The sequence below is a fragment of the Leiobunum rupestre genome, chromosome 2 (genome assembly GCF_980474605.1).
Source record: "Leiobunum rupestre chromosome 2, qqLeiRupe1.1.hap1, whole genome shotgun sequence".
NCBI lineage: Eukaryota > Metazoa > Arthropoda > Arachnida > Opiliones > Sclerosomatidae > Leiobunum > Leiobunum rupestre.
In genome coordinates, this window is record NC_143385.1 from 14,115,957 (window position 1) to 14,129,458 (window position 13,502).

General features: G+C 41.5%; 2 protein-coding genes across 2 annotated transcripts; both read left to right on the forward strand.

Annotated features, from left to right (window-relative positions):
* Positions 1-6,411: 6,411 nt before the first annotated feature.
* LOC149956184 (uncharacterized) lies at positions 6,412-8,544 on the forward strand. The gene has a single exon (XM_090166793.1). It carries the CDS (start codon positions 6,412-6,414, stop codon positions 8,542-8,544), a length of 2,133 nt encoding a protein of 710 aa, XP_090022919.1.
* Positions 8,545-8,628: 84 nt separating this feature from the next.
* Positions 8,629-11,811, forward strand: LOC149956185 (uncharacterized). Its single transcript, XM_090166794.1, has one exon. The coding sequence runs from the start codon at positions 8,629-8,631 to the stop codon at positions 11,809-11,811; it is 3,183 nt and encodes a 1,060-aa protein (XP_090022920.1).
* Positions 11,812-13,502: the final 1,691 nt, after the last annotated feature.

Sequence of the window (13,502 nt, forward strand, 5' to 3'; positions counted from 1 at the left end):
CCCTGTAGGATCGCGTGCATTGCGGAGCCATTGTAAGGAACTATGATCGCAGAAGAGTTGGAATGGGGCCCCTTCTAATAGGGTCTAAATTGTTCCACAGCCTAAATTATGCCTAAACATTCTCGTTCGGTAGTTGAGTAGCGCCTTTCGTTTGCCGATAAGGAACGGCTAGCGTATCTGATAACTACCTTTCCCCCATTTATAACTTGTTGTAAAACAGCTCCCAGTCCTGTTAAAGAGGCATCCGTCATAACCTCGAATGGAACGGACCAATCCGGAGGGGATACTATAGGCGCGGAAATTAAAGCTAGTTTCAGGGCGTCGAAGGCGCTTTGCTGCTCGATAGCCCACAACCAAGGGGCGTTCTTACGTAACAAAGAATTAAGCGGCGCAGCGACGTCCGAGAACCCTTGAATAAAACGACGGTAGTACGAGGCTAACCCCAAAAAACCACGCAACTGTATGAGAGTTCGGGGCGCAGGATAGTCGCGTATAGCGGAAATTTTGGAAGGGTCGACCTAGACTCCCTCCTCTGAAACTATGTGACCTAAAATACGGGCTTCCTTTGGGCAGAATTTGGTTTTACTGGCTTTTATAGTTAGCCTTGGACAAAGTAGCGAGATGTTGCGCAAAAGTCGAAGAAATTATGATTATATCATCTAAATATGCACTGACGCCTTCGCTACTGAGGGGTGCAAATAGACGGTCCACCATCCTTTGAAAGGATGACGGAGCTCCCGTCAACCCAAACATTAGTACCTTGGGACGGAAAAGTTCACGGTGACAGACAAATGCCGCCTTATCTCGACTACCTTCGTCCAACGGCATTTGCCAATAGCCGGATTTCATATCTAACGTGGTGATGAATTTCGGGGACTTTAAAGAATCTAAAATAGTTTCTATTCTGGGAAGTGGGTATTTGTCTTTTCTGGTCACGTCATTTAGTTTACGATAATCTAAACAAAGCCTGGGCGAACCATCGTTCTTTTTAACTTAAATACGGGGGGAACACCAGGGGGAATTACTGGGTTCAATAATATCAGTAGCCAACATATCGTCAAGAATTTCGTCAATTATAGCATTTTTTCTAGGATTATACCTATAGGGGGCGCACGACACTGGCAGAGAGTCACCAGTGTCAATATAGTGAGACGCGACATTAGTAATACCCGGCGACCTTGCAAATAAACATTTATTATCACTAACCAAATTTTCTAACTGCAGGCGCTGGTCGGGGCACACCTGAGCGATAGAGAGGGCGCGCTTTAAGTCGTCCTCGTCGACTTCGGAATTGTGTAACGCGAGAGCGGGGGAGGGGTCATCGGTACTCGAGTAGTTCCGGAGAAAAAGACGTTCTTCGGTTTCCGAGTCCGGCCAAGTATAATACATGGTTCCATAATCTACGCGCATACCATTGGCTTGGACAAAATCCATCCCGAGTATACAGGGGAAAATTAAATTTTTGACCAATAAAACATTATTTTCCACCGCCTTGCCAGGAAGAGAAAATTGAGCGACGCCACTTCCGGTTGTACTGAATCTAGTTCTATTAGCTAATTTTATACCGATACGTAATCCACCTTTTTTATGTTTAAAAGCGGGAATTAAATTTTTGAATCGGTCATCCACCAACGTATGGGTGGAGCCATTGTCGACTAAAGCCACGCAAGATTTGTTATTAATTTTAATTTTAAGTTTAGCGAGAACCGGAAGTGTCCTAATATTATTACTCGTCCTAGCAATGGGAACTGCGATCGCGTTAAAGGAGGGCGTTAGTGCCGGGAAGCGGGGGGCGCTCGAGCTGAGGCAGCCCCCGTCGACAAGTTTCCCTGGTTCTGATCTTGAAATGGGGGATTAGGGCGAAGTCCGTTGGTAAGCGTTGGGCAATCTGGACGAATATGACCGGCGACCCCGCATCTATGGCAAACAATACTACTTCTATTAGGCCTAAACTGTGACGACTGGGTTTGTTGGGAACCAGGGCCGGATTAAGGAGGGGGGGGGGGCAAGGGTGCACTGGCCCCCGGGCGCAAGGCTCTCAGGGGCGCACTGAGCTAGATACTTTGGTTTACACTTTATAAAATTTCGCAAGAGATTTACTTCTGTTTGTTTAGTAAGTTGAGTTTGTTAGAAACCATTTTTAATACTTCATTTGGTATTTAGTATTTCATTTTAGTAATGAGTGTGCTCGTGTATTTTGCTATTAGCTAATTTAGCTGTCTATTCATTTCTAATAGTGTGCGTAAACCTATTTCCGTTTATCTGGCGCTGGCAACATTTTAACGGTTCTATTGCGGGTCTATATACTTCTTGGAATCGAAGGAGTATATAGACCCGCACAAAGACCGTTATCTGCTAGTCGTTTTCCCGCGGTTTTAGTCGTTCTACGAACGTTTTATGCTCAAAATGAGTGAACAAAATAAGAGACCTAGCGGTGCACAAAATTGGAAAAGGCTTATAGATAAAACAAGGCGACAAAAAGAGTTTTTGGATAAGGTACCAAAACTTGACACCTTCTTCATTAGCAAACCAAAAATCAGTGAACTGGTCGATCAAGGAAAAAACTGTGAAAATGCACAACTTTTTCCTAGCAAAGCCAAAGAATATGAAGGGGTAGCAGTGGATGTGGAAATATTTCCGGTAAGATCAGAATTAATTACCCTGGGAGGATACACTGCACTATGTTCCGAAACGCCCACAAAAACGGCTAAAATTCCCCATAGAATATTTAAAAAAACTTTTTGCATATTATGAATCAGTGTAAAATCAGATTTCACCCACAGAAATTTCTATTCTCTGCGACCCCTGGCGGCGAAACTAGCCCCCCTGGCGAAATATCGCAACAACACTTATCACAATCTGTAGTTTGCCATCGGGCTAGTCATTTTTAAAATTTTCAGAATTTTTCCACTGCCCAATTTGTTGCCGCCACCGTAAGAAAAGTGAAAAACCCCATTTTCGTCCATGTTGGTAGAGGTTTTTCTCAAAAACCCGCAGGTACCCTTTCAAAAGTTTAACGACGTCTCCTAGTACAATACCCCAAAATTACGTTGTAATTACTTTCACGCGTTGATCTCCGCGCATTTTAAAGAAAAATTCGTTTGAAATTTAAAAAGAATATTTCTAAAATAGCCCAAAAACCGCCAAAGTTTTGGGCTAGCTTTGGCTGAAAAAAAATAAGTTAGTTTTTTGAAACAAAATGTTTCATTCGTGTACCTGGCTTTATTCAGTTTTATTTTTCCATGTTACAATGTAAAGAGTAAGACTAACGCCTTATTTGCATATATATTCTTAATTATCGAGTTCCATTTCATCTTCTTTTTCTAATAGAATATTATTCAATGTGTTTCTAGTGAAGTCTTCAAGGAATTGGTCCTCGTCAGAGATATCAGTTGATGCGTTTGAAGAAAATACATTGTTTGGAAATGGCGGTTCGTCGGGTTCTTTAAGTAATTCTAGCGCGGCTTTCGGAAGTTGAATGGCGCTTCGTTTTTCTAGCCTCTTTTTTAATGAATAGTTGGAGACAATTGGATCAGAAGAGTCCATAGCTCTATTGAATATATCTGTTAAATTGTCAATTCTTGAACTTTTTCGAGCGTGTAACTCTCGATCCTTGCGATATAATTTGTTTCGGGACTCGCTATATTGCTTTCCGTGTCTGTTATTCGCGACAGTTGCCAATCCAAATTGTACAAAATCTGCTTTTGTCAAAGATGGATTTATTAATTGGAAGAAGCAGTATGAGAAAATTACGTCGCACGAAAAGAGTGCTGGTCATTTAACTTGTCAAAGCCAATTAATTCTACGCTGTAGCGTAAAATGTAACACCGCAATTAATATGCATTTGAAAAAACAATATGAAACAGAAATAGATTATTGGAGGAATGTCTTACGAAGGGTGGTCGCGACTATTAAGTTTTTAGCCACTAGAGGCTTAGCCCTACGAGGAGAAAATGAAACTTTTCGATCCAAATCCAATGGAAACTATCTGGGCATATTAGAACTGATTTCAGAGTTTGACCACTTTTTAGCCAAACATATATCTAATAGGGGAAATTTGGGTCGTGGACATGTTTCTTATTTGTCTTCTACCATTTGCGATGAGTTGATTGAAATTATGGCTAACAAAGTACAAGAAATAATCTTAAATGAAATTAAGGCCGCGAAATATTTTTCGATAAGTGTTGACTACCCCAGACATATCCAAAATTGATCAATTAACATTGATATTTCGCTATGTTCTTCCCAATGGTGACCCAGTAGAAAGATTCTTCTGTCTTTAGTTGGACACAAATGCGCTGAGATGCGGGACGCGATCGTTTTAGATTTAGTAGCTCATGGAATCGATATAAAAAACTGAAGGGGCCAATCATATGATAATGCCCCAAATCTGTCAGGTGCATATGCCGGACTTCAAGCATTGATTCGAGAAGAAGCTTCATTTGCCGCCTACGTTCCATGCGCTGCACATTCTCTGAATTTGGTTGGTACATCCGCCGCTGACTGTACAACCATATCTATCGATTTTTTCACCTTTCTTCAAGCCATTTACGTTTTTTTCCCGGCTCAACTCACCGCTGGGAAGTACTATCTAGTCATTTAAAATACAATTATGAAGCAAAAACCATTAAATCACTTTCAAGTACAAGGTGGTCAGCCAGGGAAGCCGCTTGTAATTCTCTGCATTGTGGATACGCTAAAATTAAGGAAGCGTTACTTGAAATGTCTAACGACACAAAGCACACGCCACGAAGCTAAATCTCTCTCAGACAAAATGTGTACTTTGGAAATAGCTTTTATGGTCGTATTTTGGACTCCAGTGTTAAATCGTATTAATTCAACTAGCAAGATTCTTCAAGGAGAGCAAATATAATTATCAACTGTTACCTGTTTATATAACTGTTTGGTAGTGTACGTAAGTTCACTGCGGGATGAGTTTGAACGCTTTCAAATCGAAGCCGAGATTTTGTGTGGAAAAAAAGAATACAAATGGGAATTATGTAGGAAGAAAACGCGAAAAAGAGCAGTTGATGAAGGTCTAGCGCAAGAGGTTGAATTGACTGGGAATGAAAAAATTAAGTACCAGACATTTCTAGTCATAATTGATACGTTACGCGGTGAACTTTCTCGAAGATCACAGGCCTATGATTTGCTACAAAATCGTTTCAACGTATTGATTGAATTACCCAAGCTTACTAACAACGAAATCGAAGACGGTTCCAAAATTCTTAGGGAGTATTATTCTGATGACATTGAGCCAAATATTTTTCACGAATTGCTACAGTTAAAGGGATTACTTCCAGCTTTCGGCTTGAAGTTAGAAAATCTATCAGCTAGGAAAAATTTAAACATTTTATTAGAAAAGAAATTGAGTAATTAATTTCCCAATATCGAAATAGCTTTAAGAATTTTTATATGCCTACCCTGCTCTAACTGTTCGGGCGAAAGATCCTTCTCAACTCTAAAGAGAGTGAAAAATTACTTACGTTCTACCATCCACCAAGAAAGACTTAATTCCTTAGCTATACTCTCTATAGAGTCAGATATTCTAAATAGCATTAGCTGGGATGAAACAATTAATAAATTTTCTGAAAAGAAAGCGCGAAAACGTAATTTGGAATAATTACTTCCAAAAAATCCTAATCATTCTGTGATTACTAATTATGGTGCTTTTGTTGTATAGTGTAAAATAACTGATTTAATTTTGTTTAATATTAATTAACCATATCTAAATTTTGTGTTAATGCTCAAATTTAGTGTATTTAATATTTGTCGTAATTTTTTGTATATTTTGAAATTTGTCATAATTTGTGTTTTTCCATGTTTATATATTTTACCGTTTCTAAAAATTGTGAAACTAGTTTGGGAGAGAGGAGCTGGGTTTTCTTTATTTTTCATTTGGACACTCCTTAGAGCGAAGAATGACTAGAAATTTTCCTTAACCCCCGTCGCCCCCGAAGGCGCCAGCTCGCTCTCTCTATCGCGTATCAACTCCTGTGTATTGTATTTCAGCGCTTGCAAAAGGGAAGGAAAATTTCTCCCGACTTTTCAACGGTTTTGTGTGTCCGAAAAACGGACAGAATTCTTTTAGTCGCCCAAGTAAAAGGGTTAAAATATTTAGACCTCAACAATAATAAACTATTTCAATATCTTTAAATAGTCGAAGTTATTTCAATTCGTTTAGTAGAAGAGTAGTTAGTAGTTTAGTCAGTATAGAAATTATTTTAGTTCACCTAATTACTGATTTTTCAGTCGATCAGCAATTAGCAACATAGCTCTCCCAAAAATTAGTTAAAATTAAAGTTAGCGAACCAAACTGCGATAGCAATCCCCAACATGGTGCCGAAACCCGGGAACCTGTAAAAATAAAAATAGTTAAAAATAGTGAATAGTGAGTGGATAAACAGCTGAATGGCAAACTCCGAGAAAACCGCGGAGAAGATGAAAAAGTTAGACGATGTAGCGAGGCAAAAAACACTAAGAATACCGTTAAGATCCTGTTTAACAAAGGCAGTGAATGAACTGGAACGTTTATTGAAGGATACGACCATCGACGCGGGAGACATCGAAGATCAACTAGCGACCGTAATCAAAAGAGAAGAGGCAATCACCCTGTGCGACCAAACCTTAACGGAGCTCATCGATGACGAAGACAAGTTGGAGTCGGAAATGTCAGATATTCTAGCCTACCAGGAGAAACACAACATCATCGCAATTAAAAGCAAGGCCAACCGCATGTTACGAAAGTCAGCGGAGCTCTCATCAGACAGATCACATCACAGCAGAGAAAACAGCGTCGTCACCATCACCAAAGATAAGGGAATAAAGTTACCAACATTGGTGATACCAAAGTTTACCGGAGACATCACCGAATTCGAAGGATTTTGGAGCCGTTTTAAATCGACCATCGACGATAAACCTAACATCACCCAGGTAGAGAAGTTTAATTATCTAGCCTCTTATTTAGAAGGCGACGCCAAGCATGTTTTAGCGGGAATGAAAGCGTCAGATGTTAATTATATAGAAGCTGTTAAATTTCTTAAAGAACGTTTCGGTCGTAAAGACCTAGTAGTTCATACCCATGGTAAAAGATTGATGAATTTAGAACCTGTAAATGACTCTAACGATATTAAGGCATTGCGTAATCTTTATGATCAGATAAATTTAAATTTAAGATGTCTATTAGCTCTAGGAGTAGACGCTATATTAAGTGGTACCTTTTTGTGGCCGGTATTAGTGTCTTGTTTACCACGTGATATACGCCTAGAATATAGCAAAAGTCACATAAAAGATGCGGAGTGGAATGTCACCGCCCTGGTAGAGTTTTTAAAAAATGAAGTTGAAGGCCGCGAAACGTGCGCGTTGTTAGGTGAAGTGTCAAACCGCGAAAGGGTCAATACGCGATTTCAGCCGTCGTCGCGAGCGCAAGAAAAATTAGATCATCATCCGAGACCGGCGCGTTACGAAAATAGTTCGAGAAATTATACTACAAGCGCGACTTCGCTTCAAACCAATATCTCCGCGAAAACCGTCTATTGCATGTTCTGCAAGAGCAACGCCCACGCATCCGCAAATTGTACCAACCACACGCTCGACGAAAAGAGAAATCAAATCCGCGAAGAAAGAAGGTGTTACATCTGTCTCAAGCTCGGCCACGACGCGAGAAGTTGCGACTCCCATTTTAGAAATTGCAAGATTTGCCGGGGAAGACATAATTTCGTCGTTTGTCACAAAAACGTTGCCCATAGAACACCTCAGCAGGACGCAAAAACAGAAGCCAAAGGCGGTACCGAAATAGGAGCCAATACCGTCATAGATCCAAGCCGGAAAAACGTGTTACTGCAGACAGCCAAAATAGTGGTGAAGAATCCAGATTATCCAGAAAACATAGATATCAACCCCGTCAGATGCGTACTGGACAACGGAAGTCAGGGGACTTTCGTCTTAGAAGAAATATCGAGAAAACTTAGCCTACCTATCATCGGTGAACAAGAAGTTTTAGTCACGGAGTTTGGGAACGAAAATCCCGTAGAAAAAAAGAGAAAAATTGTAAGAATCACGCTCCAGAATGCCCGTGAACCCGAGAAGAAAATCCAAGTAGAGGCGTTTATTTGTCGGGCTAAGAATAGCAGCTGCAACGAAATTCAAAATTTCGTGAAAAGAACGGGAGCGAAACTAGCCGATGATCCGAACCAGACAAACCCAAGTAACTCCAAAATCAGCATCTTGATCGGTGGAGACTATTATTGGGACGTAGTAAAAGGAAATCACGAACGCTTGCCAAATAAACTAGTAGCGTTAGACACGATATTTGGCTGGACCATCGAGGGCCCAATGAGCACCCCAATCAAAAATGTAGGCTGCGTGGAAATCAAGAGTCATTTAATCACCGTCATGACAGCGGGAGTAGAAGAAAACCAGGTATCGAACGCGCTGAAGTCCTTCTGGGAGCTAGAATCAATAGGAATAGAATCGAAACAAAACAAAATTCCCGGAGATGAAGAAGTACTAGCGAAATTTCAAGATGACGTAAAATTTAACTAAGACGAAGGCCGATATTTAGTCAAATTCCCGTGGAACACGGGAAAAGAAGAGCTACCGGACAACCAAACGGTAGCCACGAAGCGGATGAATAGCCTGATAAGAAGATTTCAGCGGGAACCGGAATATTACGATTCATACAAAAAGATCATCACCGAACAACTAGAATTAGGAATCGCGGAAGAAGTTCGAGATCCCAAAACAAGCTGGCCAGGGTCATACTACTTGCCGCACCAAGGTGTGAAGAGGGAAACGAGTTCAACAACCAAGCTTCGCGTCGTTTTCGACGCTTCTTCCCATATCAGCGGGGCGCCATCACTCAATGATTGTTTGGCCAGTGGACCAAATCTTACGCCGGATCTACTGTCGCTACTCCTAAGATTTAGAAAGAATCCCATCGCTATCTGCTCGGATATAGAGAAAGCATTTTTGCAAGTCGGACTAGCCCAAGAGGACAAGGACAGCGTACGGTTTCTTTGGACGAAGGAAGAAGATGGACGAATAGAAGAAAATAAATTCAGAACCCTTCGCATGGCGCGCGTGCCCTTTGGCGTGACGTCAAGCCCCTATTTTCTGGCCGCAACCATCAAACATCACGCGAAGAAATACGAAGAGACGGATGCGGAAGTCGTAAATTCATTAAATCGAGACCTCTACGTTGACGACTACCTAAGCGGTTCAAAGAATCCGACAGAAGCGTACAAGCTGTCAAGAAGAACGTCCGAAATATTGAGCGACGCAAAAATGCACCTGAGAAAGTGGCAGACGAATTCTGCCGAATTGCGTAAAATGTGGGGTCAAGAAGCGGAGAACCCGAACGTCAAGGTCAAATTCGAAATAGAAGAAGTCAAAAGCCAGAAGATTTTAGGGCTATTATGGGACCCGCAATCCGATTGTTTCTCTTTCGATCTCTCAAGTTTAATAAACGTCCTAAAGGATGTCAAGAATACGAAGCGATACGTTCTCAGCGCGGTATCGCAAATTTTCGACCCCGTGGGAATCTTGGCGCCGTATACTATACGAGCGAAATTCATTTTTCAAGCCTTATGGGAACGCGGATTGAAGTGGGATGAAGAATTGCCCGAAGAAGTCGGAAATGAATTTCGACAGTGGTGCTCAGAAATGCCGCAATTAAGAAAGGTCAAATTGTCAAGATGCTATTTCAAGGAAAATCCAGATAAAATCCGGAAACTACAGTTGCACTGCTTTTGCGACGCGTCTACGAAAGCGTACGCCGCAACCGTTTATTCGCGTTACGAACTGGAAGACGGAGCAATCGGAGTTTCTTTAGTAACGTCGAAGGCGAGGGTGGCACCCCTGAAAAAATTAACCTTGCCACGCCTAGAACTGTTAGGTTGCTTACTCGGAGCGAGATTAGTCAAGAAAGTCGAAACAATATTTGAACCGGAAAAGTTAGAGAAATTCATGTGGTCAGATTCTCAAATAGCGCTTCATTGGATCAAGGGATCGACCAAAACCTGGAAACCTTTCGTGCAGAATAGGGCGATGGAAATTCAAACCCTCTCGGACCCCGGAAACTGGTTTCATTGCCCGGGAACGCAAAACCCCGCGGACATACCGACAAGAGGAGCGAAGACCGACGAACTGGTCAAGAATGCATTGTGGTGGGAGGGACCCACCTGGCTCCAGGAGAAAGAAACCGCGTGGCCCAACGAGAGTGGAAAGTCAAGCGATTTTTCGAAAGTAGAAGAAGAAAAGAGGAAAACTATACTCGTAGTCGGAAAACTTGAAAGGACTTGCATTTGTCAGTTGATGGATCTGAAAAAATGGAACAATTTGGATAAAATACTAAGAATTACAGCTCAAATTTATCGCTTTCTGGACCGCGCTAGAAAAATTGAAAGAACCGGACCCATCACGGCAGAAGAGATGCGCCAGGCGGAGATTGCGTGGATAAAATGTGCGCAAGGAAAGGATTATCCGGAAGAAGTAGAAGCTTTAGAAAACCAATCGAAAATTAAGTCCTCGTCGAGAATCGCGGAATTCAAGCCATTTCTAAATCAAGATAACATTATCCGCGTGGGAGGGAGGTTAACAGAATCGGAATTTCCTACAGAAATCAAACACCCTATCATCCTCAATAAAGACGCTAGACTCTCAAAATTAATAATGGATGGTTGTCACGAAGAAGTTAGTCACGGTGGAGTTCAGAGTACATTGACGCAGTCACGAGAACGATATTGGATCACGGCCGGAAGACAATTAGCGCGTAAATCGGTAAAGAACTGTTTGAAATGTAGAAAAGTCACCGCGGGATTTGGACCAGGAGAGGCCGAAACAGCCCCCCTTCCAAAAGACAGGGTAGATCAAGCTCAGCCATTCGAAATAGTAGGGATCGACTTCGCCGGCCCTTTGTACGTGAAAATCGGTACCTCCACAGAAAAAGCGTACATTTGTCTCTTCACGTGCGCCGTGACGAGAGCGGTGCATTTGGAGTTAGTCACCTCGTTAACCACCCACGAATTCCTACTTGCCCTGAAAAGAATGATATCAAGGAGAGGCATCCCCCGGAAAATATACTCGGATAATGCCAAAACATTTAATCGAGCCAATAAGGACTTGGCGAAGATTTGGAATAGCATCACGAGCGAGGAGGTTCTTAACTTTTACGGGAGAAAAGGTATCTCCTGGCATTTCATCGTGGAAAGAGCGGCTTGGTATGGAGGTTGGTGGGAGATCATGGTAAAAAGCACCAAGGCAGTTTTGAAAAGAATTTTAGGACGCGCCTTATTGAGCTACGTAGAAATGGAGACAGCGTTGGTACAAGCGGAAGCGGCGATCAATTCAAGACCGTTAACGTACGTAAGCAGCGATTCGAGCGATTTGGAATCCCTTACGCCCGCGCATTTCCTGATAGGAAAACGCGTCACCAGTTTGCCGTCGAGTCCTCGAGAAAACGTGAAAGTGCCAAAGTCGCGAGAAGAAATGACTAGACGACAAAGGTATCGTGATAATTTGGTCGAGAGATTTTGGTTAAGATGGAAAAACGAGTATTTGTTAGCCCTTCGGTCAGCGCATAACGTCAAGCTAGCCAAAACTAATAAGAAAATTAAAATCGGGGACGTTATGGTGATTCACCAAGACAAAACCCCCAAGCATTTATGGAAACTCGGGGTGGTGACTGAAACGTTTGACGGTAGGGATGGAAAGGTTAGGTCGTGTATGATTAGAACGTCAAATAATAAGATTCTTAGGAGACCTATTCAACTTTTGTACCCCCTAGAAATTGAAATAGGAAATGATAATTAACCATTGTAAAAATTTAATGAGTTGCGCTGTATTGTCTGTATTTTGATTTTATTGTTGTTTGATATTTTTATTAATATTGTATGTAACTCATATTTAACACCCCCCCCTTTTTTGTGTAACCAATAAATTTGAAATACTTAGCGTATTTCGGGGCCCAGTGTAAAATAACTGATTTAATTTTGTTTAATATTAATTAACCATATCTAAATTTTGTGTTAATGCTCAAATTTAGTGTATTTAATATTTGTCGTAATTTTTTATATATTTTGAAATTTGTCATAATTTGTGTTTTTCCATGTTTATATATTTTACCGTTTCTAAAAATTGTGAAACTAGTTTGGGAGAGAGGAGCTGGGTTTTCTTTATTACCTCTCCGAGGGGACAAAGTCCCCTAGGAGGGGTTATACAACGACCGTGTCTGTCTGTGGGTGGGTCTGTGGGTGTGTCTGTCTGTCAGGACTGCGAACGCGTTCGCATTTTCGGTGCAAAGTGTAATCACTGCGTACGCAGTTTCTCAAAGGGTTGGCAAAACCACCGTGTGACGGTGAGCGTTAACGGATGCATTTGCGGTTTGGTTTGGATGGTGTTTTTTCGCTCACCGTCGTGACGGTTTGGTGTATTACGGTTTTTGTAATGTTTATGCGTAGGTTGTGAGTGTTGAATTTGTTGTATTTGTGTTCTGATGGATGTGCATGTTGAGTCTGTTGTGTTTATATGGGCGTTTTCTCTCCAACGTCTTCTTAATGACTTTGGGACGGACCGAGTGCTGAGTGTAATGCTACCTCTCAACGTCCAATGGCAGGGTTTCCACCAGTTGTACACGGTATTCGTCTTAGTATCAATTTGCGATCGCATCGGGCGGGATTTGAACCCGAGACCTCCTGATTGACAGGCGGACGTTCTACCACAGAACCACCGACACTTGTTAAGCCTTATTGAAAATTAGACCTTCAGCTTTATCGGAAGCGTATTTAATAGAGTACGAAATTTTGGTTTAATTGAAATAGAATTGAAATTGAAATTATTGCATCGAAGAAATTCTAATTTAGCGTTTCTCTATTGATTAAAAACAAATGCGCCACCCAGGTTTCGAACCCAGACCATTCGGCTTGGCAGTCGAGCGCTCTACCACAGAACCACCGATAGCTGCTTAGATTCACTGAAATTAAGACAGGCATCGTAAGCATAATAGGTAATAAAGTCTTTTTTTATTAATGAATTTATGAAGGCCTAATCTGGTATTTTTTAAAGGTTAAATCTTGTTTTAGCGCAGTCAGCCGAGATTAGAGGGTTAAAGGGTAGACCCTGTGGGTGGTCCACTTTCTTAACGACCTATATATAGTTCTGTTAATTCAAAGGAGATAATTTAACGTTAATTGCTTTAAAAGCTGGCGGTTAGTCAAGTGGCTCTCTGTGCTTTGTTGATGGTAAGGTTTTTGCTTCTTGTAAATACATTTGGTGTGGATATTTGGATATCTACGATTTCTAACGCAGTCAATGATTTCTTGGGTGTGCGAGTCATTATATGATATTGGAAATTGGACGGCATTGGTCTTTTTCATGTGGTATGCGTCACAACGTCAACAGGAAGTGAACGAGTCGTCCACTACCAGATATCTACGGTATCTTCATCAAGGGCGAGTGTTGAAATAAAATGAGCGTTAAAGATGCGGCAAGTATTTCGTAAGCGA